Genomic DNA, 27,050 nt, shown 5'->3' with positions numbered 1-27,050 from the left:
GAGATCATCCATCATTAAAGTACTCCAACATACTCACGCGTAACTGTGTAGTTCTCTTAGGACGTTTGACCAAAAACATAATTACACTTTGGTGATATAGATGGTCAAAATAAATTCTTTTAAACCTCTTTGCAAACTGAGGTGTCACAGTATTTGATTTGCTTATTTGATAACACGCATATACAAAATATACATGTCAAATTAACTAGCAGATTAGGGTTGATTTTACAGCTTCAATATTCGAACTATATATTTAGAGAGGTTAAATAGAAGGCAGTGAAACAACAGCTTGAGTAATTCTTGACGCTCCTTCTACAGCTTAATATACCTCTAAAAACTTGTCAATGGGCTACAAACTTACTCGTTGCAAACATTCACGATTAAATTCAGCTATTATTTGCATCACATAAAATAAAATGACTCCAAAATAATAATATTATTATGATACTTTGAATGACAACATGTGCACACTTAAGTATCTTAATATATTATTATTTAATAATAGCAAGCACATGTTATTTCAGGGTCATCTGCCACCCGATAACATTTTCCGTGATGCAAGTGTACCTTAAAACATTTATGATACACTCTTGAGTTGTCTTGCAAGAACCTATCACATAATCGACATGTTTTGGTGTAACATCAGCTTCCGCAACTTTTGTAATATTTAATAAAACAAATTAAAAATATTTTATTATATAAAGTGTGCACATGCATCAATTAAAAACAACTTCTGTAATATATCATTGATTAGTATATTATGTAATATATTTTTTATTCAAAATTTTTTTTGATCCAACAATTTTAGTAATTAAAAAACTATGCAGAAATGAAAGTAAATAGTTGGCTTAATGTATTCATATAGACATTTTCTAGGTGGTGATAAAGAATATATTTGTAACACAGAATATATTTAGGTGTAAAAAAATACAGTTCTGATAGTAACATACATAAAAAATTTGTACATGGATATAAATCAGTGTATTATAGCAAAAATAATATTTATAAATAACTAACAACAAATTTTAATATATATTTTTTATATTAAATTTAATTTATAAAACTTAAACCCCGCATATCGGACGGGTCCTCATCTAGTAGTATATATAATATAAAGAAGCATATCATATATGTTTCAATTAAAATTGTAGATTTCTTTTGTTCCATACTTGGGATCAAGAGAACAACCAAACACAAGAATACAAAAAAGAGAGATTTGTATGATAAAGCCATTTTTTTTAATTTTTTTGTGTTGTGAATGAAACACAATCGAAACACTAAGAGTTATATATATAGAGATGTGATCACTCCATAAAATAAATTTTCTAATATCTTTTTGGAATTATTATATTGAAAACTTTTAAACTTTTAATTTCTATAAAGTGTAGGATATGATGGTTGACTAAATAATTTATAGCATATTTGGGTAAGTATTCATAGCATAAGATAGGATCATTTTTTGTATGGTACTAAAGGATTGGACAAATATTTGTTTTTAAAATCTCCTAATTTGTCATATTTAAATGGTAAGTACAATAATAAATTTATTTATGTTGAATATTTGGTCAACCTTATATTTATATTATAGATCTATCTATACTATTAAATAGGAGTATATCTTATTATATAAATCTTGGTTCTCAAAGTTAGTAACTCACCAGATCGTGACACGTGTTAGTTTTAACGATCAGAGATCAAAGTTAAAAATTCACCAGATCGTGACATGTGTCAGCTTTGACGATTAAATATCCAAGTTAGTAACTTATCAGATCGTGACATGTGTCAATTTTCACGATAAGAAATCACATATCAAAGTTAGTAACTCATCAGATCGTGACGCGTGTCAATTTTAACGATCAGAAATCACAGTTTTCAAGCTTGGTAAAACGATGCATAAGATAATTGTAGTCTTATTATATTAAAAAAACTTTGTTAATCCTAAAAAGAAAAAGATTGTAAATACACCCCTCTATATAAGCAAAGAGATGATGACATACTTTTCACCAAACAAAATAATTTTGATTAGCTTTGTTTTACTTGGTAAAATTTTTTTCTTTGTTTTTTTATTAACCTTTTGTTTGACACATCATTGTTCTTGAACAAGTCTTGAAAGCAATTTTTTTGTTGTTTAATCGAATCATCTATATAAAAAGATTCCTAGATATTACCACATGTTTCCGTCGTCGTTTATTTGAATTTTGTTTCGTTTCTCAATTTCATAATGTATACTATGCAATCTTAGACTTTGAAGTGTTAGCAAAGTTTCTTATGCATAATAACTAAGGTTTTTAGGATTAACAAATTTCTCATGGTGTTATTATTATTTCTATTGATTTGCAGGACATGTAGCATAAAATAAAGATGAATAAACAAATGCATTTTGTTTAAAAATATTTTTTTCAACTTTGTTCTATTGGTCAAACTTTTTAACGGGAAGACAAATTTTTCTTATTTTTTAAACCAAAATATACTCCTATGTTCTACTTTTTCAGTTTGGAATAGGTAAGATTAATATGCTGACAAAAAAAATAGAAGATTAATATATGCATCTTCTTTTTCTAATACTGTATTTGAAAAATTATTGTAGTAGTTTTAGATTATTTTATTTAATTTATATTTTCATCTTTGAATTATTTGAGATTCATATATTACTGTGCTTATAATTTTCTATTAATTCATTAATTATGTCAATATTCTTTCATTGATTATGTCAAATTAATTTTCTTCTAATTTCTCAACCTTGATCGGTTGGTCATAGACCTTTTTTTTGTGCAAATATAATTTTTACCATTCGTTCAATCTCAAAAGCAGATAAAGAGGAGAAGGTTATCAACCTAATGGTTGGATAAAATAGGCTAATCAAACACAAGCCTACAACAAACGTACATAGATTGGAAAAATATAAATCGTTGTTGATAGATCCATAGGAGCGTGAAGACAAAGACTACATCATGGTGTGTCAAAGAAACTTCCATGAATATGTTTGGAAATTTAACATTAGTTACTATCAAAAGATTTTGTGACGTTGGAAAAATCTTTAGTTTCATTGGTTGTTGGAGCAAGCCACTTTGAGATAGCTAAAAGACGTGAACATGTTCTCTCTACACAGGAGAAGAGCAGAGCCGAGATTCTCTCTATGTTGAAGCAGGTTGGATGCAAGGTTATCTACCCAAGAAAGGAAGGTGGGGGAGGTTGGACGCAAGATTATCTCCCCAAGGGAGGAAGGCGGAGCGAAGGTTCTCTCCATGGTGGAGGAAGTTGGACGCAAGGTTCTCTACATAAGGGAGGAGGGCAGAACCGAGGTTCTCTCAATGGTTAGTCATACACTATTGAACCAACAATTTTAGTGATTAAAGAAACTATTCAAAAGTGAAAGTAAAGAGACGTATAATAGTTGGCTTAATTTATTCATATAGACATTTTCTAGGTAGTGGTAAACTATATTTGTAACATACAATATACCTAGGTGTAAAAAATACATTTTTAATAGTAACATGCGTAAAAGATTTGTATATGGATATAAATCAGTGTATTATAACAAAACAAAATTATAAATACTGTACAGTAAATTTTAATATTTCTTTTTAAAATTTTATTTTATTTTCAAAAATTTAAACCCGCACATCGGGCGGGTCTTTATCTAGTATTATTAGGTTTTAAACTTTTTTGTAAGTAAATATATCATATGTCATTGGTCTTAAAATTATTTTAAATTTTCTTATTAAAGGTAAATATATGTAAATATATATTAATTTTAAAAATAATTGAAACTTCTAATTAATTATTAGTTTCCAAAAAGAAATCACTTTTCTCTTTCTCATTGAATATGGAAAACAATTACTATTGTTTTTTTTTAAAAATATAGTTAAATAATCAAAATTGAAAAAAAAAACAAAGATTTGATACTATACTAGATTGTTTTTTTAATTATTATATTGGGAAGATTTTGATTTAAAATTATGATTCTCCTAGCATTTTTCTTTGATTTTAGATACAAATTATTTTGAATTATCATATGATACATATGATAAATAATTATGTAGATTTTTAAATGAAGGTGCAATACATAGTCTAGAATAAAATGTGTGTTCAATTTTTTTTTTTTTTTTTTTAAGATGTTCTACATTGATGGGTTGGTAAAACTAAACTTTTGCACGTTGATAAATTAATAATTTTATAAGCTCACAATTACAATAATATACTTACTACTTTAAAATAGATTTAAATTAAGATGATATTTCGTGATGACCTTAGGACCCAGTTGAGGGTGAGGCTACACTACGAGAGTGGAGCTGGTGGAATTTGCAGTTGATCTGTAGGATGACTTGAGGGCATAGGTTGTGGTGGTTAATCCTTCATTGCAGCCGAGGCGGGCTCAGTTGCAGTCTGATTTTGTTCCTAGCAAGGGCGGCAATCATGGTAACTGTAAAGACTTGGTATCGTCCCTACAAATCACCACATGATTTTTCCCTGTGTTTTGTCCTTACTCGCACAGTTCCGACAGTCACTTTCCGGAAGGTCACCCATCCTGAGAACACTCCAGCATATGCATGCTCAACGGTGGAGTTCTCTCAGGCTCTTTGACCGTAAAGATAAGTGCACTTTTGTGACATAGGTGTCCAAATATTTTTTTTTAAACCTCTGCGCACGTCTCTGAAACCGGGGTGTCATAATTCACCCCCACTAATAGATCGCAACATCCTCGTTGCGCACCAAAACTGTCACCCTCGAGAGTGTGAGCCCACTCAACTCCACACTCATCTGGTTTTGGGTCTGATACCACTTGTAACGTCCCGACCGCCACCTCTCTGTGGACCCCATGTTCACTCCTAGTCCATGAGCCCACCTCTCTTAATGGGTCTACATCCTCTCACTAGACCTGTGAGCCCATCCGTAGCCGACCTGTGAGCCCATCCGTGTCCTTTGCTACGTCCAGGAGGCTTTAAAGACTTGTTACCATCCTTACAAATCATCTCATGATATTTCCCTGTGTTTTTTCCTCACTCGTACAGTTTCGACAATCACTTTTTGGAAGGTCACCCATCCTGAGAACACTCCAGCATTAGCACGCTTAACTGTGGAGTTCTCTCAGGCCCCTTGACCAAAAAGATAATTGCACTTTGGTGACATAGGTGGCCAAAACAATTTTTTTAAACCTCTCCGCAAGTCTCTGATACCGGGGTGGCACAATCTCACGGTGTGAGCCCACTCGACTACACACTCATTTGGGTTCTGCTCTGATACCACTTGTAACGCCCCGACCACCACCTCTTAGTGGGTCCCATGTCCAATCCTAGTCCATGGGACCACCTTCTTTTATGGGCCTCATGTCCTCTCACTAGGCCGTGAGCCCATCCATATCTGACGGCCGGTTTGCTACATCCTGAAGGTTTTAAAGACTTGTTACCGTCCCTACAAATCACCACATGATCTTTCCATGTGTTTTGTTCTCACTCGCACAATTCCGACAATCACTTCTCGGAAGGTCATCCATCGTGAGACTACTCCAGCTCAAGCACATTTAACTCTGGAGTTCTCTCAGGACCCTTGAATGAAAAGATAAGTGCACTTTGGTGAATTCTTTTAAATATCTCCACAAGTCTCTGACACCGGGGTGTCAAAGTAACGAGCACAAGCGGAAGTTTGATGTTATGTAGAGGTCGAGTTCTAGTGGTGCGGGATGCCAAGGGGAAGAGGCGAGCTGAAGAATCTCTAAGAAATGAAGGTGATAGTTAAAAAGAGCAAGAAGAACTCACAACACCACACCATCCGCAAAACCCTAAGGAGTTTTCAACTAAACAGATTTACCAAGCCTTCAAGAGCATGCAGTTCAAGGGAACTAGATAACCACAAAAGGAGACTTTGGAGAAGCTTGGGATAACAGAAGATGTGGGGTTTCTTTTTGAAAAGTGCAAGTTGAGCAGATTATGAGCATGCACTTGGAGGCCTACCAAGAGGAGCATAGTGAATTCTTAGCCTCTCTTAGGATAAATACCTTTGAGGATGAACCAGATGTGGAGAAAGAACCATACTTCATCACCTTCACAATCAAAGGACATCATTATGAGCTCACAATCAAGGAAGTTGCACAGTTTTATGGGTTCGATGTTGGAACTGAACTGGACATTTTCATTCCAAAGGATGAGCTCCACTCATTATGGCAAACAATTAGAGACAAGAAGCCCTACTACTCCTCCAACACCAAGAGCTCACAAATAAGAAGTCTAGTTTTAAGGTATTTCCATAGAGCTTTAGCTAACACCTTCTTTGTTATGAAGCAGACTGGAAATCTCAATGAGAAAGAACTTAAGATGATAGATATAGCACTTTGTGGGATTTTGCCTTCAACAAGAGATTGAAAGGCTCTATATGGAATAGAGCTGATTCAGACCATGCCATGACCTTAATTGATCAATTGGCTTAGTACAAGGTGTGGGCAGCTAACTTGTATAGGAAAGGTTCAATTGGAGAGGTTTGTATAGGAGGAATCATCACACCCATTCTGGTATCTGTGAACTTGCCACTCCCAGCCAAACCCAAGGAGACCATGCCAAAGTGGATTGATATCCCACACCTCACTATTGCCGTCATTCTAGCAAAGGAGAAATCTCAAGGCCATAATCTCTTCAACTTTGATCACCTTGCAGTTGGGAAGGCTCATATTTTTCTTCCCAATGTCCAAGCAACTACAATAAGGTCTGGGCTCAATATTGAGTTTTGGCCAACAACTAAGCTTCTATTTGATAGAACAACACCTTTGAGAAGAAGTGAAGAAAGAGAGGATGTAGAAATGGAGGATGAGGAAGAGTAGTGCAACTTTGTGGATTATGAACCTCACCCAAGGGATAGTAGAGGAGTAATAGAGACTAGTAGAATGGTCAGTCTTCTTCAGCGTTTGAACAAATGGCATGGTAAGACCATTAATTCTTTGAAGGATAAGATGATGAAGATGTCTTACTCAATGAAGCCCATGGGTGATCAAATTAAAGAGCTAAAGGAGGGAGCTACATCTTCAGAAACTGGTGAGAATTTTAGAAGAAGCAATTCAACAAGAACCATGCCTATAACATCGTCATATGAGCCTATGTGATGTGATAATTGTTGGAGCTAAGGAGGAGGAGCTTGTAACTGAGCTTGAACCTGAGGAACTTGTAGTTGTGCTTGAACCAGAGGAGCTTGTAGCGGAGGAACCATTGCTTGTATCTGAGTGACCAATGACTAGAACAAAAGCTAGGAAGCTAAGGAATACACTTCATGGGCTAATTCAAGAACTTATGGCCAAAGAGATCATGGGAAAATCTATTGGGGATGATACCTATCTAGTCCAGCCCACTTTGAGCCTAATAAAACCCAAGAAAGCCCCAAATAATCACTTTATTTTGTGGTCAAAGAGAAGTGACGAGAATGGAGTTCAACTCACCTTGGGAAGGATACCTAGGGAAGGAAAACTTCAAGAGTTGGGTCTTCATTCAAATATCTATCTTTATTATCTTTTAGTTTCAAGAACAATTAATACTTGACCTTGTTACCAAGTTTTTTATCCTTATATAAACACATGTCATCTCATTTGAGAATCATCAATCAAATTTTTCTTTTCATTTTATTAGTCTATCTCTTTGTTCTTTGTCCAGAACACTTCCTTATTTCTCGGTGTGTAATATCCAAGCAACAGCCTCCTCTTGCTGGATTAGTGTGTCATATCTAGCAGCGATTGGAGTTGGGAATATCAGCAGCCTTTTGCAACTGCTGTGCGACCCCTCAATCTGTTAAATCTCCCTTGTTGCACCTTGCACCTTGGCGAGTTTCTATCTTTTCTAATCCGCCTGAGTGATCCTCGAATTTGGGCGTATCACTATGCAGCAAAGAAGAGGTTTATCTCCCCTAGAACAATAGTTTCTGAGGCACTCGACCAACTCACTATGGCTATCCAGGCTATCATCACTATGGTCAAGCTTATCCTTCTTATCAGCTAGAATACCATGTTGATCCTGCCTATGCTCGCCTAAGTACTATGGTTATCCAGGAGAGAATTTCTATCCGTCTCACTATGTTCGACCAGACGCTCTACCATCACCTCCAAGACGCTCGGCCGAGCGCATGTCTGGGTGCCAGATTGAGTACCCTTCGTCTCCTCCCGAAATTCAGTTTGATGATGAGAATGTTCCTTGTTACAGCTATGACAGCATGAATAGTGATGTTAGCAACTTCTTCCAGCAACTTGAGGTACCTCTTTCACCATTCCATTGTTGATAACATTGCACTGTTTGTTGTTTTGTGTTGTTTTGATTTTCAAATCATTTTTCAATTTTCTCTTACACAATGGACTGTTTAATTTATATTTGGGGGAGGGTTTGGTTGCAAAGTTGGGTTCAAAACTTGGTAAAACAAGAAGCACTACTATCTGGCCAACATGAACATGGAAATATAACTCACAGAGGATCCACCAACGCTTCTACAAGGCGCTACAGATGTGTATATGGTTAGGAGTATCGATGACTGGGCTCAAGGGGACTATTGTTGCAAATATCAGATTCTGAACCGTTGGGTCAATGATCTTTACGAGCTCTACAGTATATACCAAACTTCAAAAGCATTGTGGCTGGCTTTGGAGTGTATATACAAGACTGATGACTTTAGGATGCAGAAATATTCAACTACGAAGTTTCTAAACTTCAAGATGTTGGATTTGAAACCAAGTATGGAACAAGTGGAGGCTCTTCAACTCATCTTTCAAGAGATAGAGTTGGAAGGGAAGTCGATCTACAACGTCTTCAAAACGAATGTCTTGATCGAGAAGCTACCACAAGGTTGGTCGTATTTCAAGAAATATCTTAACTTAAAATGTAAGGCAATGTCTCTTGATGATCTCAGCCGAAGGTTGAGAATTGAGGACAACAATTATGGGGCTCATTTAGGTGCTCAAAATTAAAGGCATGATGTCCATGTTGTTGAGCATAATGCCAAGCTGAAAGGCAAGGTTAAAGGGATCTTTATTTCTCATAAGGCCTTGATGGCATCATCTGCAACAAACTTCAAGAAGATCAACCTTGAGAGGAAGTTTAAAGGAAAGTGTCATCATTGTGGCAAGATTGGGGACAAGGCTGAAGTTTTCAAAAGCGAAGCCAAGGATATCCAGAGCCAGCCAAACCTAACTGAAGAAGACATAGTTGCAGTGGTTAATGAATGTAACATGGTGGAAGACAATCCAGTGGATTGGTACTATGAGACTCGTGCTACAACACACATATGCTCTGACAAGACGATGTTCACCACCTACGTGAAGAACAAGTCAAATGAGCAGCTTTCCATGGCCAACACAACGATCTCCGCAAGGATGATCAGTTGTTGGCTAAGATTCTTGAGGATCTTCAGTCTAACATGACTTTGGAGGCGAGACCAGTGAGGGTTCTCGAGAGGAGGATCAAGGAACTTCGGAAGAAGAAGATTCCTTTGATGTGATTCCTATAGGACAATGATGGTGTGGAGGAGCAGACTTGGGAGCCAGATTCGAGGATGAAGGCAAGGTTCAAGAAGTGGTTTGAGAAGCAGGTCGCGTCTTGAACTTGTCTAGCCTGGTCCCAGTTGTAGTCCATGGCTGGAGCGGGAATGGAGTATTCCAGCCCATATCTCTGGTTACTTGGTCGCTTAGGGGTGGTTGGTTGTGCGACTAATTAACAAGATGAGGTGCTGTTCGGGGTACGAGTTTCCATGAAGCTGGTATTGAAAAGGAATGTTTCCTGAAATAGAAATTTCTAAAAGTGGAAAGTTCTAAAAATGAAAAGTTTTATGGGAGTTAGTATTTGTCCATTTTTAGTGGTTATGAGCCTTGGTGGGGCTTTTTTGGCCTTCGTGGCTGACTATTGAGTCATTTTGTGCTCGTGTGTGGCGGTCTTTTGAGACATTGTGTGGCCTTTGTGGCGGGTTGTTTAGCCAATTGTGTGGCCTTTGTGGTGGGCTTTTTAGCCAATTGTGTGACCTTTGTGGTGGGTTGTTTAGCCAATGTTGTCTGTTTAGGCGGTCCTTTAGGACATTTATTGGCCTTTGTGGCAGCCCTTGTGGCATGTTGATGATCCTTGTGTGGTCATGAGGTATCCCAATGAGGGGATATGTGGTTGGTAGGACATTGTGTTGTCTTACGCGAGCTACGAGAATGAAACTTGGTTAGGGATAGGACTCAGACGTATTCCAAATTGTTTGCTCTAGGGACAGTTGGGGAACCTTAGGTTCTCCTAGTACTACCATATTCTGAGACTTTTTGGTTTGAGAGTATGGTTGGTACATCGACTTCAGATGACGATCCAGGGGTGCGTTGTAGGGTGCCAATCCAAGAGAAGAATATTGGACTTCCCTTATATATTAGGCATGCGGGCTTAGGCCTGATGAGGAGCCAATATTATGTGATGCAGGTTTCGGCCTCATGAGGAGTCAATAAAAACTCAAGTTCGAGACCTATAAGTAAAGGAAAGTGCAAAAGTCGAGAGCAAATAATGCATGGAACGTGAGTTTATCACCTAGAGGTAACCTTCGTAGATCGGTCGGAGGAAGTGCAGGCCGTGGAGACGGTTGCACATGAGTCCTTGGCTGACGATTGTTTGGGATTCGAGGACAAATCTATGTTGGTGTGGGAGAATTGTAACATCCATGTTCCGGAAATAGAGTTTGGGATGTGTTGAGTTAACCAAAAGAATGGGTTTTGAATTGATTTTTGGTTTAATTAAAACCTGGTTTAATCTAATTAAACCAAAAACTCCTAATCTCCCTCATAAGTCACGCCTCCTCTCTAGATTTTTGCTATTGTCGACATTCAGAGAGAGGGAGAGAAAGAGAGAGAACCCTTGTTATTTGGTGTAAAGGAGGAAGAGAAGTAGATAAAGCTTTTTCCTTAGAGTAAGGAGAGAAACAGAACTGTTAGGGTTTGGGAGAAGGAGGATCGGACTGCTCAAATCGTTTCGAAAGGTATTGATTTTTGGTAGGGTTGTAGCTAAGAGATTTTCGTACACTCTCCTTTTTACAGAAGTTAACGCTTCCTTTTGATTTCGTGGTTTCACTTGTGAGGTTGTTCTTTTCTGATTTTTCTGGCAATTTGTTTTCAATGTTTGTTTGTTGTTGTGATTAGTTGTAGGAGCGAGTTTGGTTGTTCTTGTATATTGGAGAGCCTCTCTTTTGGTTGTAGTTATTTTCATGAATCGCTTGTTAAGGTGAGTGTGTGACCATGAGCTTATCTAATCGATTGGGTTGTATGACTTGTTTTGTGTGATGATGTGTAGGTGTGGTGAAAGTGTTATTGGTTGTTCTGTTTAATGGTTAGATTGTTATATTTTATTTGTAGTTGTACTCTTGATTTGCTTGTGTGTATAGCTCGTAGATGGGAGAATCGCCTCATTGGGTATTTCTAGTAATACTCACACATCTCATTGTGTTTGTGGTGCGGGTAGAGGCAAAGTGTGACCGTGAGATCATGACAATGAAGAGGAGGATGTTCTAGGGACTTAGTTGCTATGCTTTGGTTTCTGCTAGGTTGCTAGAATTGAAATGTTGGTGTTAGACCCATGGTTTAAGTTGCTAGTTTTTGGACTATGATTCTGTTAATTATTGGTTTATTATTATTGGTATTTTCCGCTGCTTATTTGGTGATTTGAGTTTCTGCATATTTAAATAAATATTTTTTGGGTTATTGATTTATTATTTATTATTAAAAAACGGGTCGGATAGTTTCACAAAAAAATCACATAAATTAATCACTCTGAAGCATGATTTCTGATTATGCAACCAAAATAAAATCTGACCTAACACCTATCCAAACTTTTAGTATAAATCATGGACATCTCCATTCACCGGAATACACCATATTCATACCAGGAGAAAAAAATTATTTGTATAGTCTGGATTTATGGGTAAAATGAAAGCATTTTAATAAAATTAATACAAAAATAATTTAAGTATATTATTTGTATAGTCTGGATTTATGGGTTCACTTGATTATTGATAATCGAGATTTACGGGTTCCCTTGATTAATTTAGGTGTATTATTAATAATAACAAGGAATCCTGAACATAAACAATAATATCTACATAAAATTAACCTTAATCATTTACACTATTATTAACCAATTAATTCGGAAGAATAATACACTTTAAGGAATAAACTATATAGAAACCTTTTATAAAATCTTCTGAATTAACAAGTGTAAGCAATATATGAGTTTAAATATAGTGGATTATATGATAAATTGAGTTTTGATCTTTATAACGGACGATGAATTAAATGTAAAATGATTATATGATAAGATTGTTTAAAAATTGATAAAAAAAAATAAAAACTCGTAATAGCACATGTACAAAATATATACACAATTTTTGTATAAAATAAAGTTCACCCGTACAATAGCACATGTAATACTCATCTAGTAATATATATTTTTTTATATGTAATATCCGCGATACGAAATCTCGGTTTAGGAGATGCAACGATCGATGCAAGGTTGTTTTGTGCGGTTCAAGTTTAAGTTAAACGTTGCATTTTGGGGTTAGGCAAACCCTGAAACCGCTTATAAAATCAGAAACTTGAGGGTTTGGCCGAGTTTGACCGTTTCTGGGAGAAAGAAAAGAGAGAAAGTGTTGAGCGTTCTTGGTGAGAGTTTTGGAGTGTAAGGCTGTTCCTATAGAGATCTGTAGCTGGGATCATTGTAGGAGCTTCCTAAGAGTGTTCTCTTCTTTTTTGTGGTTCAGAATCTTCGTGGCAAAGGTAAGTGCATGACCATGGCTTATCTAAGATGGAGATTTCTCTGATCTGCATGTTTTCAGTGTTTTATTGGCTTGTTAGTACGTTGTTGAGTCGCTAGAGGCTTTGGGAAGCTTGTTGTGGCTTCGGTGTGTGTGTTTTGTTGGTGTAGGGACGAAGATCCGGCGAGAAGTTTCAAGGAAAAACGGTGCTCGGCATGTGCATCGGTTGATGCAATGCGAGGACTGCGTGGATTGACCAAGGAGCATCAGTCGATGCCATGTGGAGGCGTCAGTCGATGCAATTAGGGATTTTGTGCAATGTTGAGGATACGTCAGTCGATGCAGTGTGCGTGTTGGTCGATGCAAGTGATCCTTGCATTGGTCGATGCAAGCTTGTGTCGGTCGATGCAACCTTAGTTGGTGTCGGTCAATGCATGGATTGACGTCGGTCGATGCAGAGTCCTAGTTTGTTTTTGTTTGGTTATTGATTGTTTGTTGATAGTTAGAGATGTATCTATTGCTTGTGAGTATAGCCCAGTAGATGGGAGGATTGCCTTACTAAGTGTTTATAAAATACTTGATAATAGGATTTTCACCCAGGATATCAATTCCCTATGCAGTTGTAGTACAAAGGGTTATCAATCCAAATGGTTGTTATGCTAGCAGATAAGATATGATCAGAACAAACAAGTCAAGCCAAAAAATAGTTGGTGTTTGATCTAACAATCCCAAAATAATTAAAAGAAAATAAATAAACAAGAACCACACGACCTAAGTACTCGATGCGAGCATTCGAGTACAGGATCGGGTGGAGTGATCGGGTAAAGAAGAAGAGTAATAACAGCTCGAAGGTGTACATGAAGCTGGTGATCGAGTACCAGTTCGGGTATAGGGTCGAGTTATGAATAAAAACATAAACAATCAAGATGCGAAAGTTCCTAAGGATGGGGTAATCGACTCCTAAGTGTTCCTGACCAGTATGGATGTCCTACATGCCTACAGCAAATATTCCCTAGACAATGAATCTCTAAAACCTTGTTAAAACACTCTCGTGATAGAAACAATCAACCTTCATCACTCCCCTACCCAACTCTCGTTGGAGAAACATGACCAAGCAGACAATATAAACCGATTCATTATTGTTAATAAACTCCTTAAACATCTAATCTCTTAGGCTAAGTGAGTAAATCTCTAGCATTGATTGATTCAAGCATTTCAACAACATCTCTCGATGGAAAAACACCCTAGAAACATAAACAATCAAGCTAAGACATCTTAACCGATCAAGAACACATATTTGTCTATCCCATCCCTAGAAACTTTATTTCACTACTCAGATCTCATTGCAGAAAACATAAAAACACATATAAACGAAAATTGCATTGTGTTGAAAATAGAAATAGAGTAGAAGAGTACAAAATTGAAATCTAGAAGAATAGCAAAAAGAAAATGAAAATAAATCCTAACAAAGTGGAAAAAGAGTTTGTATCGCTCAGTTTCTCTCCCAGAAGCTCTCGCTCTCTGTTCTGAAGGTCTGTGGCGTGCTAGGGTGAGAGGAAGAAGAGGGGGTTTATATATGGAAACCCTTTAAACCTAGCTTCCCAGTCCTGCCCGAGGGTCTGTTCGAGGCGGTGCTCGAGGATGTGGTCGGGTTACTCCTCGGATAGGTCCTCGGGTTGTTCTTCGTGCCCTTGGATCCTCTTCGATCGGGTTGAGGTTCGGACTGTTCTTCCTGCTCCATAGCTCCTTCGGGTACATGCTCGGATTTGACTTTGTTTCTCCCCATTTTAGGCTCAAAAGCACCTGTTTTCATCCAAAATGTGCAAATGCAAGAATGCAACACCTTAAATGTGAATTCCTACAGTTAATGACCTAAAAACGCTAAGGTTAGGGTATATATAATGCAAAATATGGACAAAAAAGGATGCATAAAACATGTAAATTAGAGAGTTATCAGACCCCCAAACTTAAATCTTGCTAGTCCTCTAGCAAGGAAGTAGGAGGAAGAGGTTAAAAATGGGACTCATAACCTTTCGAGCTAAAGATAGTTTAACGGTGCTAAGATCAATCATCATACTTACAAATATTTTTCTATGCTTATCACCATGCATCGATCTAGTTCATCCTCCAACTATTAGTAAAGACTTGCAATTCCAAAGAACATCTCTTTCACATTCATTAAAGTATTTGGCGAATTCTTGCAAATGGAAAGTGAATCAAGCTCAATCGGTTTCAAGGGTAAGGCTTTTTGGTGGGGTGGTTTCAAATAATATCTTTGGATGGTTTTCTCTCAAAAGATGGAATGCTAGACAGTTGTGAAAACTATCTAAGATTGAGAACAATTAGGGCATACAAAGCTTAACTCTTGATAATCTACCCTTTTCTCATTCACTTTTTTTTTTTCTTGTCAAATCCCCTAGAATAGAACTACCCACATCCTTGATTTTAACCTTTTTTTTTTTAATCCCCAAGGTCTAATCTTTAAACATCTAGCTCTTCTTTTTTTTTCTTTTTTTTTTTTTGCTGAACTCCTAATAATATTCCTATATATATATATATTTTTTATTTTTCTAGGAAACTATAACAAGATCTTTTTCTTTTTCTTTTTACTTAGAGACTTAGAGCTTAAATGAACCGAACCTTAGGGACCTTCTTCTTTAATTTCCTTTTTATTCCTCAACCCAACCCCAAATAATCATGCTAACCACCTATCTTTCAAAACCGATTCTATTAGCTAGTCCAAATGATTCTAAACTTAGCTAAAACAAGAGCCAGTTCTTTGTCGTTCTCAATACTCTCAAGGTTTCACAACCTATAGCACAATGAAAAGGCCTCACTCAACAACTCACAACAAGGTTTGAAAGAAAGGTTTGGGTTCAAGGGTAGGGAAAAACAAATCGGGTTAAACGAAAAGATTGGCAAAAATGAAATGTTAAACTGAGTTTAGAGTTACCATGAGCAAGTATTCGAATTCCATAAGCAAGATAATTTAAATTCAGGTTAAGTCCAATAATATAGAGATGATGCAATGTTCAAGCAAGTTTCACACAAGTGGAGGAAGCTTTCAAAAGACACAAGGTTTTAAACAAATATTTTTCATTTTTTTCCAAAGTTTGATCTAGCAACAATGAATTGTGATTAAGGACTATAGCTTCAATCCTAAGGTTTGGCTTTAAACAAGGTGGTTTTAATCATTGTCCCCTAAAATGTATATGAAACAGTCCTATATGAAGCAATCTAGACTCAATACTAATATGGAAATACAACTACATGAACACTCTCTTTTTTTATTATTATTTTTTAAAATTTTCAAATTTTTTTGGGTTTTTTATGCAAATAGATGCAGACTCAAATGAATAAAACTAGCATGCAAAAATTTGAAATAAAAAAATTAAGAAAATAAAACACAATGTTATATACATTCTCAGACTCTCCCCCAAACTTAAATTACACAGTCCCTTTGTGTAAATAAAAGTCTGAAAAAGAAATATGAGAATCACACAAAATGAAACAAAATAAAATGCAATGGTATAAACAATGGTTTGGATGAAAGTGGTACCTCATGAGTTGGTGAAGAAGGAGGTTGTGGCAGCCTCCATGCTTGCCAACGTGTACCCAGGATTGTCACCGGCTTCAGCAGGCGCCAGGATTCGCTCATCAAAAACCTCGGTTATGCGCACGGACGACCTGCTCGGACCAGCATCCGAGGGGTTGATCGGGTAAGGCATCGCGTAGGTTGAGAATACTAAGGAGAGAAAAGACTAAAAAAAACGTAAGTTATATTTACAACTCTGTCGTTGGGATTTCCTCCCAAGAGAGCTTGTTTATATTCGCTAAGCTTGACTTTTGACTCTTATCATACTGGTGCGGGATCGGTGAGATACAGAGATGACCCCGCCTCTGTGCTCTCATTCACCATGTATTTCTCCACTCTCTGCCCATTAACGGTAAACTCGGTCCCATCCTTCCCGAGTAAAGTCACTGCTCCATAGGGCATAACTTCTTTAATTGTGAAGGGTCTTGACCATCTCGACTTGAGCTTCCCGGGGAACAGCCGAAGCTTCGAGTTGAATAGAAGGACTTTGTCTCCAGCTCTTAAATCCTTGTGTTGGATCTTTTTGTCATGAAAGGCTTTGGTTCTTTCCTTGTAGATCTTCGAATTATCATAAGCCTCTAACCGTATTTCATCAAGTTCGTGGAGATCTAGTACTCTTCTTTCTTGAGCAGTCTTTATGTCCAAATCAGGAGTTTGGTCGCCCAAATCGCTTTATTTTCTACCTCAACTGGTAGGTGACAGTTTTTTCAATAAAGAAGCTGGAAAGGAGTTCGCCCAATCGGTGTTTTGTAAGCTGTCCTGTAGGCCCATAACGCATCATCTAGCTTGAATGCCCAATCCTTTTTTGTGATTCCCACGATCCTGGCCAATATCGCCTTGATCTGTTTATTACTTAGCTCTACTTGTCCACTGGTTTGTGGGTGGTAAGCTGTTGCGACTTTATGCTTGAATCTGTGCTTCCTTAACAAGCCATCGAAAACTCTTTTAATGAAGTGGGTTCCTCCATCACTGATCACTACTCTTGGGATTCCAAATCTTGGGAAAATGATATTTTTGAACATCTTCATTACAACCTTGTGATCATTTGTCGGGCTAGCGATTGCTTCGACCCATTTTGAGACATAGTCGACGGCCACCAGGATGTACATGTTTCCATTCGAGGGTGGGTTGAAAGGTCCCATGAAATATATTCCCTAAACATCGAAAACTTCGACTTCTAAGATCGGCTGTTGAGGGATTTCATTCCTCCTACCGATGTTACCCATTTTCTGGCATGGGTCACACTTTGTTATGAAGAGTTGTGCGTCTTTGAACATGGTTGGCCACCAGAGACCAGCTTGAAGTATCTTTTGGACGGTTTTGAAGGTAGCGAAATGACCTCCATAGGCGGACCCATGACAGTGCTCTAGTACCCCTCAGACTTCTTCCTCTGTTATACATCGTCTGAACAGGCCATCTGTCCCTTTTTGTATAAATAAGGCTCATCCCAGTAATAGCTATTGACAACCCTGAAGAACTTCTTTTTGTGAGCATCATAGTCCTTAGGAATTTCCCCGCACACCATGTAGTTCACGAAATCTGGGTACCAAGATAGCTTAGCCGACTTGATTGCCATGAACTCGATCAACCCTGTTGACTCGGGGATCGAGTGAGCTATCGTGTGTCTGATCGTGTGGCTCATTTCTTCCTAGAAGTGGATGTGCATTAGTCTCTCTTCGGGCATTGAGTAATCTATTGGAAGTGGATCCTCAATTCTCATTCTAGACAAATGGTCTGCCACCCCGTTTTCAATTCTTTTCTTATCTAGAATCTCTATGACGAATTCTTGCAGAAGAAGGATCCATCTGAGAAGCCTAGGTTTGGTGTCTTTTTTTGAATAAATGTACCTTAGGGCGGCATGATCCTTGTAAACAATCACTTTCGATCCGAGCAAGTAACTTTGAAACTTCTCAAACGCAAAAACCACATCAAGGAGCTCGTTTTCAGTTGTCGCATACCTTGTCTGGGCATCGTCCATGGTTCTGCTGGCATAGTAGATCACATGGAGCTTTTTATCTATCCCTTGGCCAAGTACCGCCCCCACAGCGTAATCTGATGCGTCCCACATGATCTCGAAAGGATGATCCCAATTAGGTGCTTGAACTATTGGTGCACTCACCAAAGCTTCTTTTATCTTGTTGAAAGCATCCAAACAGTCTTTGTCGACAATAAATTCTGCTTCTTTGCAAAGGAGCTGCGTTGACGGTCGGGCGATCTTAGAGAAGTCTTTAATAAATCGCCTGTAGAACCCTGTGTGACCTAGGAAGCTTCTAACGTCTTTCACCGATTTAGGAGGTTTCAGTTGAACCATCACTTCTATCTTAGCCTTGTCAACCTCTATCCCCTTTTATGAGATCTTGTGGCCTAGGACTATCCCCTCCTGAACCATAAAGTGGCACTTTTCCCAGTTTAACACTAGGTTGGTTTCATCACACCTTTTGAGCACCTTGCAGAGGTTTGAAAGACAGGATGAGAAAGAGGCTCCATATACTGAAAAGTCATCCTTAAAAACCTCCACCATCTCTTCTATTGAATCCAGGAAGATGGACGTCATGCATCTTTGGAAAGTTGCGGGAGCATTGCACAAACCGAAGGGCATCCTCTTATAGGCAAAGGTACCATAAGGGCAGGTGTATGTCGTTTTCTCCTGGTCGGCAGGGTGTATAGGGATTTAGAAAAACCCACTATACCGGTCAAAGAAACAGTAGTAGGGGTGGTTAGCGAGCCTTTCCAGCATCTGGTCGATGAAGGGCAGAGGAAAGCGATCTTTCCTAGAGGCTGCATTAAGCTTCCTATAGTCAATACACATTCGATGACCTGTTATTGTCCTCATGGGAATTAGCTCATCTTTCTCGGTTTTGACAACGGTGATTCCTCCTTTCTCCAGAACGCAGTGCACCGGGGACACCCAAGTTCTATCAGAGATGGGGTAGATAACTACAACATCGAGCAACTTTAGAATTTCCTTTTTCACCACTTCCTTTAGGTTCAGGTTTAGCCAACGCTGAGGTTTTACACTAGATGTCGTCTAGGTTTATCCGGTGGGTGCAGAGTTTAGGGGATATACCCTTGATGTCATCTAGAGTTTAGCTTATTGCTCCCCTATAATTTCTTAACTGAGTGCAAAGCAATTTCAGCTCTTTTTCGGGGAGGCTAGAATTGACGATAACTGGATAAGTTGAGTTAGGTCCCAAGAAAACGTACCTTAGCCCAGACGGAAGAGGTTTGAGTTCTACTTTAGAGGCTTTCGACTCGGACCAATCATCGGTGGTTTGGAGTTGCGACTCGAAATGGTGCTCGATCACCCGACTCGGTAGAATGGTCGTGTTAGTGATCGGGATGGTGATCCGGTGGTCTGGTGTTGAGCAGCTGCACAACATGACCCAGGAGGTGACAACTGACTTTTTCAAGCTTCGGTTGTCGAGCATCATCCCCTCCTTTTCAGCCTCCCTCATGTCTTCACTTAACTCCGGCTCGATGACTTCCCGAGAAGTATCAAGCAATTCCTTATAGAACTCTGTTTCTTGGTGCACGAATCCCTCCTTGCTATCTTTTGTTAGCGCTGTTTGTAAACAATCCCCGATTGTTACTTCCTCAAACGCCTCCTCACACAGTTTTTATAATTCCTCTATCCAGAAGGTTTGCCCTGCGATTGTGGGCTTTTTCATAGTTTCCCGAATATCAAACTGCATAGTAAGGTCTTCCCCGAGCTTCAGATCGATCTTCCCATTCCTCACATCTATCATTGCTCCTACGGTGGCTAAGAATGGTTGTCCTAAGATAAGCGGATCCCTTGGTACTACATCCATTTCCAAAACCACAAAGTCGGTTGGTACGTCTACTGATCCTACCTTGACCGGCAAGTCTTCCAACACTCTACTTGGCAACCTTTTAGTTCGATATGCCAGAACTAGTTGGATGTCGGTGGGTTTGAATTTCTCAAACCCAAGACGTTTGGCTACAGTTAAAGGCATTAAGCTGACTGATGCCCCCAAGTCGTATAGACATCTTCCAAACGTCAAAGGTCCAATCGAGCAAGGTAATGTGAACTACCCCGGGTCGCTTAGTTTCTTAGGTACAGTAGTCCTTTGGAATATAGCACTGCACTCGTGATTGAGTATGACCATTTCTTGAACTTGCTTGATCCGTTCCATCACCGCATCCTTCAGGAATTTCTGGTAAGGGGGTATCAGGGTGACAGCGTCCATTAGAGGCATGCAAAGCTCGAGTTCCTGCATCTGTTTTTCGAACAATGCCTTGTACTTCTCAAGAAGTTCCTTGCGAAACCGTCCATGAAATGGCAAGGGTGGCTTGTAAGGTGGAAGGATGAATCGTCTCTCTTTCTGTTTTTCTCCTCCTGGTTTGTCTGTAGGTGGTGGAATTACAGGAATGTCCACCCGATCATCAGCCCGGGTGGTGTGATCGGGTAAAGGGTCGGGTTGCTCTATGGAATGGTTTGGTGGATGAGTAGGAGTGGGCGGCTGACGGAGATCCTCCCCATCTAAGAGTCTGACTGGTTTTGCGGGTGGTAGCGGTTGCTAGCGATTTGTACCAATTACACAAATCGCTCCCAATCGCTCTAAACCACTGAATTTCAAAAGCTGCTTTCCGCAAGCGTTTGCGGTTGCGGGCGATTGCGGTTGGATTTTTTTTTTCTTAAAACTTGAAACAAACCAATGATAATGAAATATTTTTTTTATATATCTTTTATCTAACTATTTTATTCATTAAGGATTGGAGAAAATGAAGTACGAATACGATTGAGAGTATTAAAAAATAAGCAATTTGAAGAAAATAAGATTTCAATTAACAATAACCCATAAAACTTGATGTAAATTTAACGACACATCGCACATATGTTGAAACATGTTTTTTTTTATGGATGATGATAGAGATGAATGATGGATGAACAGGTGGATGCAAGGTGTTTCAATTACCCTTATGTAGTTGTAGCATAAAGGATGTCAAACCATAATGAGTGTGATACAAGCAATCAGGATGTGAATACTCATCTAAGTCTAGCCAAATATGATGAATGAACTTTTACTAACAACCTAATGATGATTATGAAATGCAGAATGTAAAGCTACTAAGACAGGATACTAAATGCCAGGTAAACAATAAAACAAAGCAGTAATGAATCTAAACAGGGACAAGAACTATACTAATGCAAGACAAGTAATGAAACAAGATTAAACAGAAATGAAATGGATGCAACAGAAATGAAACTAGAATGAAACATGAAAAGAAGCAGGTATGATGCAGAACATAAACCAGAACTCTGGGATGAGCTCGAGCAAGCACTCGATCCGATGTGCGATTGAGTGGGTGGTCGAGTTGACAAGCGAATGAACAGAAACAGAGCAAATAATGAAAACAGAGCAAATAGCAAGCAGTTAACAATACCCAACATGGAAATCAATAAACAAAGAAAGGTCCCAAGAATGGATTCATGGGATGGACTCAAGCTATGGTTATCTAAATTGGTCAACAAACCTCAATCAATAATGAGCTATTTCTAGACAATGATCTTCTAATACATGTTAATCCATTCTCATGACCATAACAATCAAGCCAAGATACTTCTTAAACCTAGTTCTCACTAGCTATTACATATCAAAGCAGGCATTAAACAACCAGATCATCAACGTCAAAAATCATAGTAAACATCTAATCTCTTAGCATGCTTCATGATAATCTCTATTATTAGCCTTATCTAACAACTTAGACATTAGTATGATGCTAAGAAGCTTAAGATCTACCCTTACCCTCTCAGTATAAGAATATCATAGAGTGCATCTAACCCAGAAGAGATATTAAGCAATCAATCTTGACCAATTGATAACAGGATTTTCACCCAGGGTATCAATTCCCTATGCAGTTGTAGTACAAAGGGTTATCAATCCAAATGGTTGTTATGCTAGCAGATAAGATGCAATCAGAACTATGCAACTCAAGCCAAGCAATAGTTGGGTTTGATCGAACAATCCTAGAATAAATAAAAGAAAGCGAATATAAACAAGGAACCACATGACCTAAGACTCGATGCAAGCATTCGAGTACAGGATCGGGTGGGGTGATCGAGTAAGCAAGATAAGCAAGAACAGTTCAAGGTGTTACACGAAACAGGTGATCGTGTACCTGTTCGGGTAAAGGATCGACTGATGAATAAAAATGCAAGCAATTAAAATACGAAAACTTCTAAGGATGGGGTAATCGAATCTTAAGTGTCCCTGACCAATACAGATGTCTTACTTGCCTCAAGCAAATATTCCCTAGACAATGAATCTCTAAAATCTTGTTAAAACACTCTCTTGATAGAAACAATCAACCTTGATCACTCCCCTACTCAACTCTTGTTGGAGAAACATGATCAAGCAAGCATTGAGAACCGATTCATTATTGTCAATAAACCCCTTACTCATCTAATCTCTTAGGCTAAGTGAGTAAATCTCTAGCATTGGTTGATTCAAGCATTTCATCTACACCTCTCGGTGGTAAAACAACTTAGATCTAATCTCACCCTCTCGGTTAGTTGACCGCATTAAGAACACCAACCTAGAAGGAAATCTATCAAACATATACAATCAAACTAAGACATCCTAACCAATCAAGGACACAAAATCATCTATCCCATCCCTAGAAACTTTGCTACACTACTCAGAAATCATTGCAAGAAACATAAAAACATGCATGGACAAAAATTGCATTGTATTAAAAGATAGAGTAGAGAATAGAGAGTACAAAGTAGAAATCTAAAGAAATTACAAAAAATTATAAAATAAATCCTAACAAAAGTGAAAAGTGTTTTGAGTCGCTCTAGATCTCTCCCAGAAGCTCTCGCTCTCTGTTCTAGGGTCTGCGGCGTGCTCGTTTGCGAGGAAAAAAAGGGGGGTTTATATATGGAAACCCCTTTGACCTAGCCTCCCAGTCCTGCCCGAGGGTCTACTCGATGGGGTATACGAGGATAAGGTCGGGTTACTCCTCGGATAGATTTTTGGGCTGTTCTTCCTGAGCTTGGATCCTCCTTGATCGTGTTGGGGTTCGGATTGTTCTTCCAGCTCGATGGCTCCTTCGGGTACATGCTCAGATTTGTCCTTGTTTCTCTCCATTTTAGGCTCTAACGCACCTGTTTTCATCCAAAGTATGCAAATGCAAGAATGCAACACCCTAAATGGCCTAAAAGTGAATTCCTACAGTTAATGACCTACAAATGCTAAATTAAGGGTATAGACAATGCAGAATGTAGACAAAAAAAAGATGCTAAAAACATGTAAACTAGAGAGTTATCAGACCCCCAAACTTAAATCTTGCTAGTCCTCTAGCAAGGAAGTAGGAGGGTGCGGTTTGAAAACAAGGACTCATAACCTTTATATGCTAAGCGAAGGATTCAAGTTATAGTCCTTAAAGATTGTCTAATGGTGCTAAGATCAATCAATCATATTTAAAAATATTTTTCTGTGCTTATCACTATGTAAAGAACATCTCTTTCACATTCATTTAAGTGTTTGGCGAATTCTTGCAAATGGAAGGTGAATCAAGCTCAATCGGTTTCAAGGGTAAGACTTTTTGGTAAGATGGTTTCAAGCAAATTCTTTGGGTGGTTTTCTCTCAAAAGAAGGAATGCTAGACAGTTGTGAAAACTATCTAAGATTGAGAACAATTTGGGCATACAAAGCTTAACTCTTGATAATCTACCCTTTTCTCATTCACCTTTTTTATTTAAACCCCCCTAGAATTAAACTACCCACAACCTTGATTTTAACTCTCTCTTTTTTTTTTTGCAATCCTTAAGGTTTAAACTTTAAACATCGAGCTCTCTTCTTCTTCTTTTTTTTTTTTTTTTTTTTTTTTTTTTTTTTTTTTTTTTTTTTTTNAATATGTATATTTTTTTCTTTCTTCTTTTTCTAGGAGACTAGCAAGATGTTTCCTTCTTTTTCTATTTTTCTTTCTTTTACTAAGAGACTTAGAGCTACTTGATTCTAACCTTAGGGACTTCTTTTCTTCTTTTCTTTTATTCCTTAACCCAACCCAAATAAACATGCTAACCACCTATCTTTCAAAACCGATTCTATTAGCAACTGATCCTCTTGTGAGCTTCCCTCACCCCAACAGGTTGCTTTTGAGAGCACACATACTCCTTAAAATCATACTCATCCGAGTTGTCTCCCTGTTCTTGCCCAGTAGTCTCTCTCTCTTCAGCTTCGGATTCCTCCTCAGGGTTGTACACCTGATAACAGGTTTTTCACCCAGGGTATCAATTCCCTATGCAGTTGTAGTACAAAGAGTTATTAATCCAAATAGTTGTTTATGCTACCAGGAAGGATGCAATCAGAACAATGCAAGTCAAGCCAAGCAATAATGGGGTTTTGTCTAACAATTCTAAAATAATAAAAGAAAATAATATAAACAAGGAACCACACGACCTAAGCACTCGATGCAAGCATTCGAGTACAGGATCGGGTGGGGTGATCGAGTAAGCAAAGAAGGTATGAACAACTCGAGGGGTTACTCGAAGCAGGTGACCGTGTACCTATTCGGGTAAGGGATCGAGTGATGAATAGAAATGCAAGCAATTAAAATATGAAAGCTTCTAAGGATCGGGTAATCGAATCCTAAGTATTCCTAACCAGTACATATGTCTTACATGCCTCAAGCAAATATTTCCTAGACAATGAATCTCTAAAATCTTGTTAAAACACTCTCTTGATAGAAACAATCAACCATGATCACTCCCCTACTCAACTCTTGTTGGAGAAACATGACCAAGCAGGCATTAAGATCCGATTCATTATTGTTAGTAAACCCGTTACTCATCTAATCTCTTAGGCTAAGTGAGTAAACCTCTAGCATTGGTTGATTCAAGTATCTCATCTACACCTCTTGGTGGTCAAACACCTTAGATCTAATCTCACCCTCTCGGTTTGTTGACAGCATTAAGAACACCAATCTAGAAGAAAATCTATCAAACATATACAATCAACTAAGACATCCTAACCGATCAAGAACACAAAATCATCTATCCCATCCCTAGAAACTTTACTACACTACTCGGAAATCATAGCATGAAACATCAAAGCAAATATAAACGAAAATTGCATTATATTAAACGATAAAGTAGAGGGATAAGAGTACAAGATAGAAATCTAAAGAAATGATAAAAAGTTATGAAATAAAATCTAAAACAAAAGGGAAAAGTGTTTGAGTCGCTCAGTTCTCTCACAGAAGCTCTCGCTCTCTGGTTTGAGGGTTTGCGGCATGCTCGTTTGCGAGGAAGGAGAGGAGGGGTTTATATATGGAAACCCCTTTGACCTACCTGCCCGAGGGTCTACTCGATGGGGTACACGAGGATGAGGTCGAATTAGTCCTCGGGTAGATCTTCAGGTTGGTCTTCATGCTCTTGGATCCTCCTTGATCGTGTTGGGGTTCGGACTCGTTCTTCCAGCTCGATGGCTCCTTCGGGTACATCTTCGAGTTTGTCCTTGTTTTTCCCCATTTTAGGCTCTTAAGCACCTGTTTTCATCCAAAATATGCAAATGCAAAAATGCAACACCCTAAATGGCCTAAAAGTGAATTCCTACAGTTAATGACCTAAAAATGCTAAGTTAAGGGTATGAATAATGCAAAATATGGACAAAAAGGGATGCTAAAAATATGTAAATTAGAGAGTTATCAGACCCCCAAACTTAAATCTTGCTAGTCCTCTAGCAAGGAAGTAGGAGAGTGCGGTTTGGAAATGGGGACGCATAACCTTTATATACTAAGCGAAGGATTCAAGCTATAGTCCTTAAAGATAGTTTAATGGTGCTAAAATCAATCAACATACTTACAAATATTTTTCTATGCTTATTACCATGCATCGATCTAGTTCAACCTCCAACTAAAAGTAGAGAACATCTCTTTCACATTCATTTAAGTGTTTGGCGAATTCTTGCAAATGCAAGGTGAATCAAGCTCAATCAGTTTCAAGGGCAAGGCTTTTTAGTAAGGTGGTTTCAAGCAAATTCTTTGGATGGTTTTCTCTCAAAAGAAGGAATGCTAGACAGTTGTGAAAACTATCTAAGATTGAGAACAATTTGGGCATACAAAGCTTAACTCTTGATAATCTACCCTTTTCTCATTCACTTTCTTTTTTTTTATATCAAACCCCCTAGAATTACACTACCCACATCCTTGATTTTAACTCTTTTTTTTTTACTCCCTAAGATTTAAACTTTAAACTTCTAGCTCTCTTCTCTTTTTTTTTTTTTCTTTTCTTTCTTTGCTAAAATCCTAATATGTATATATATATATATATTTTTTTTCTTTCTAGGAGACTATAGCAAGATCTTTTCTTTTTTTTTTTACTTAGAGACTTAGAGCTAATTGATTCTAACCTTAGGGACTTCTTTTTTTTTTTATTCCTCAACCCAACCCCAAATAAACATACTAAACACCTATCTTTCAAAACCGAATCTATTAGCTAGTTAAAATTATAACTTAGCTAAATCAAAAGGCAGTTCTTTGTCGTTCTCAATACTGTCAAGGTTTCACAACCTATAGCACAACGAAAAAGGCCTCACTCAACAATTCACAACAAGGTTTGAAAGAAAGGTTTGGGTTCATGGGTAGGACAAACAAATCGGGTTAAACGAAAAAGATTGGTGAAATGGAGTGCTAACCCGAATTTAGAGCTACCATGAGCAAGTATTCAAATTCCATAAGCAAGACAATTTAAGTTCAAATTAAGTCC

At 38.0% G+C, this 27,050-nt stretch overlaps 1 protein-coding gene across 1 annotated transcript; it reads left to right on the top strand.

The window, feature by feature from the left end:
- On the top strand, positions 8,098–9,382 carry LOC104768134. Its single transcript, XM_010492064.1, has 4 exons — positions 8,098–8,223; positions 8,349–8,379; positions 8,436–8,877; positions 8,932–9,382. Exons 1-4 carry the CDS (start codon positions 8,098–8,100, stop codon positions 9,380–9,382), a joined length of 1,050 nt encoding a protein of 349 aa, XP_010490366.1.

This window comes from Camelina sativa, chromosome 19 (genome assembly GCF_000633955.1).
Source record: "Camelina sativa cultivar DH55 chromosome 19, Cs, whole genome shotgun sequence".
Taxonomy (NCBI): domain Eukaryota; kingdom Viridiplantae; phylum Streptophyta; class Magnoliopsida; order Brassicales; family Brassicaceae; genus Camelina; species Camelina sativa.
Note: the sequence above shows the minus strand (reverse complement) of the source record. Positions and strands in the feature narration are given on the sequence as shown.

Excerpts from the sequence above, each read along its gene's own strand:
- LOC104768134 (XM_010492064.1), top strand. The coding sequence starts at position 8,098 with ATGTCTGGGTGCCAGATTGAGTACCCTTCGTCTCCTCCCGAAATTCAG. Across the intron at positions 8,224-8,348 it reads ACTTCTTCCAGCAACTTGAG|GGTTTGGTTGCAAAGTTGGG; the intron begins GTACCTCTTTCA and ends TATTTGGGGGAG. Across the intron at positions 8,380-8,435 it reads AAAGTTGGGTTCAAAACTTG|AGGATCCACCAACGCTTCTA; the intron begins GTAAAACAAGAA and ends TATAACTCACAG.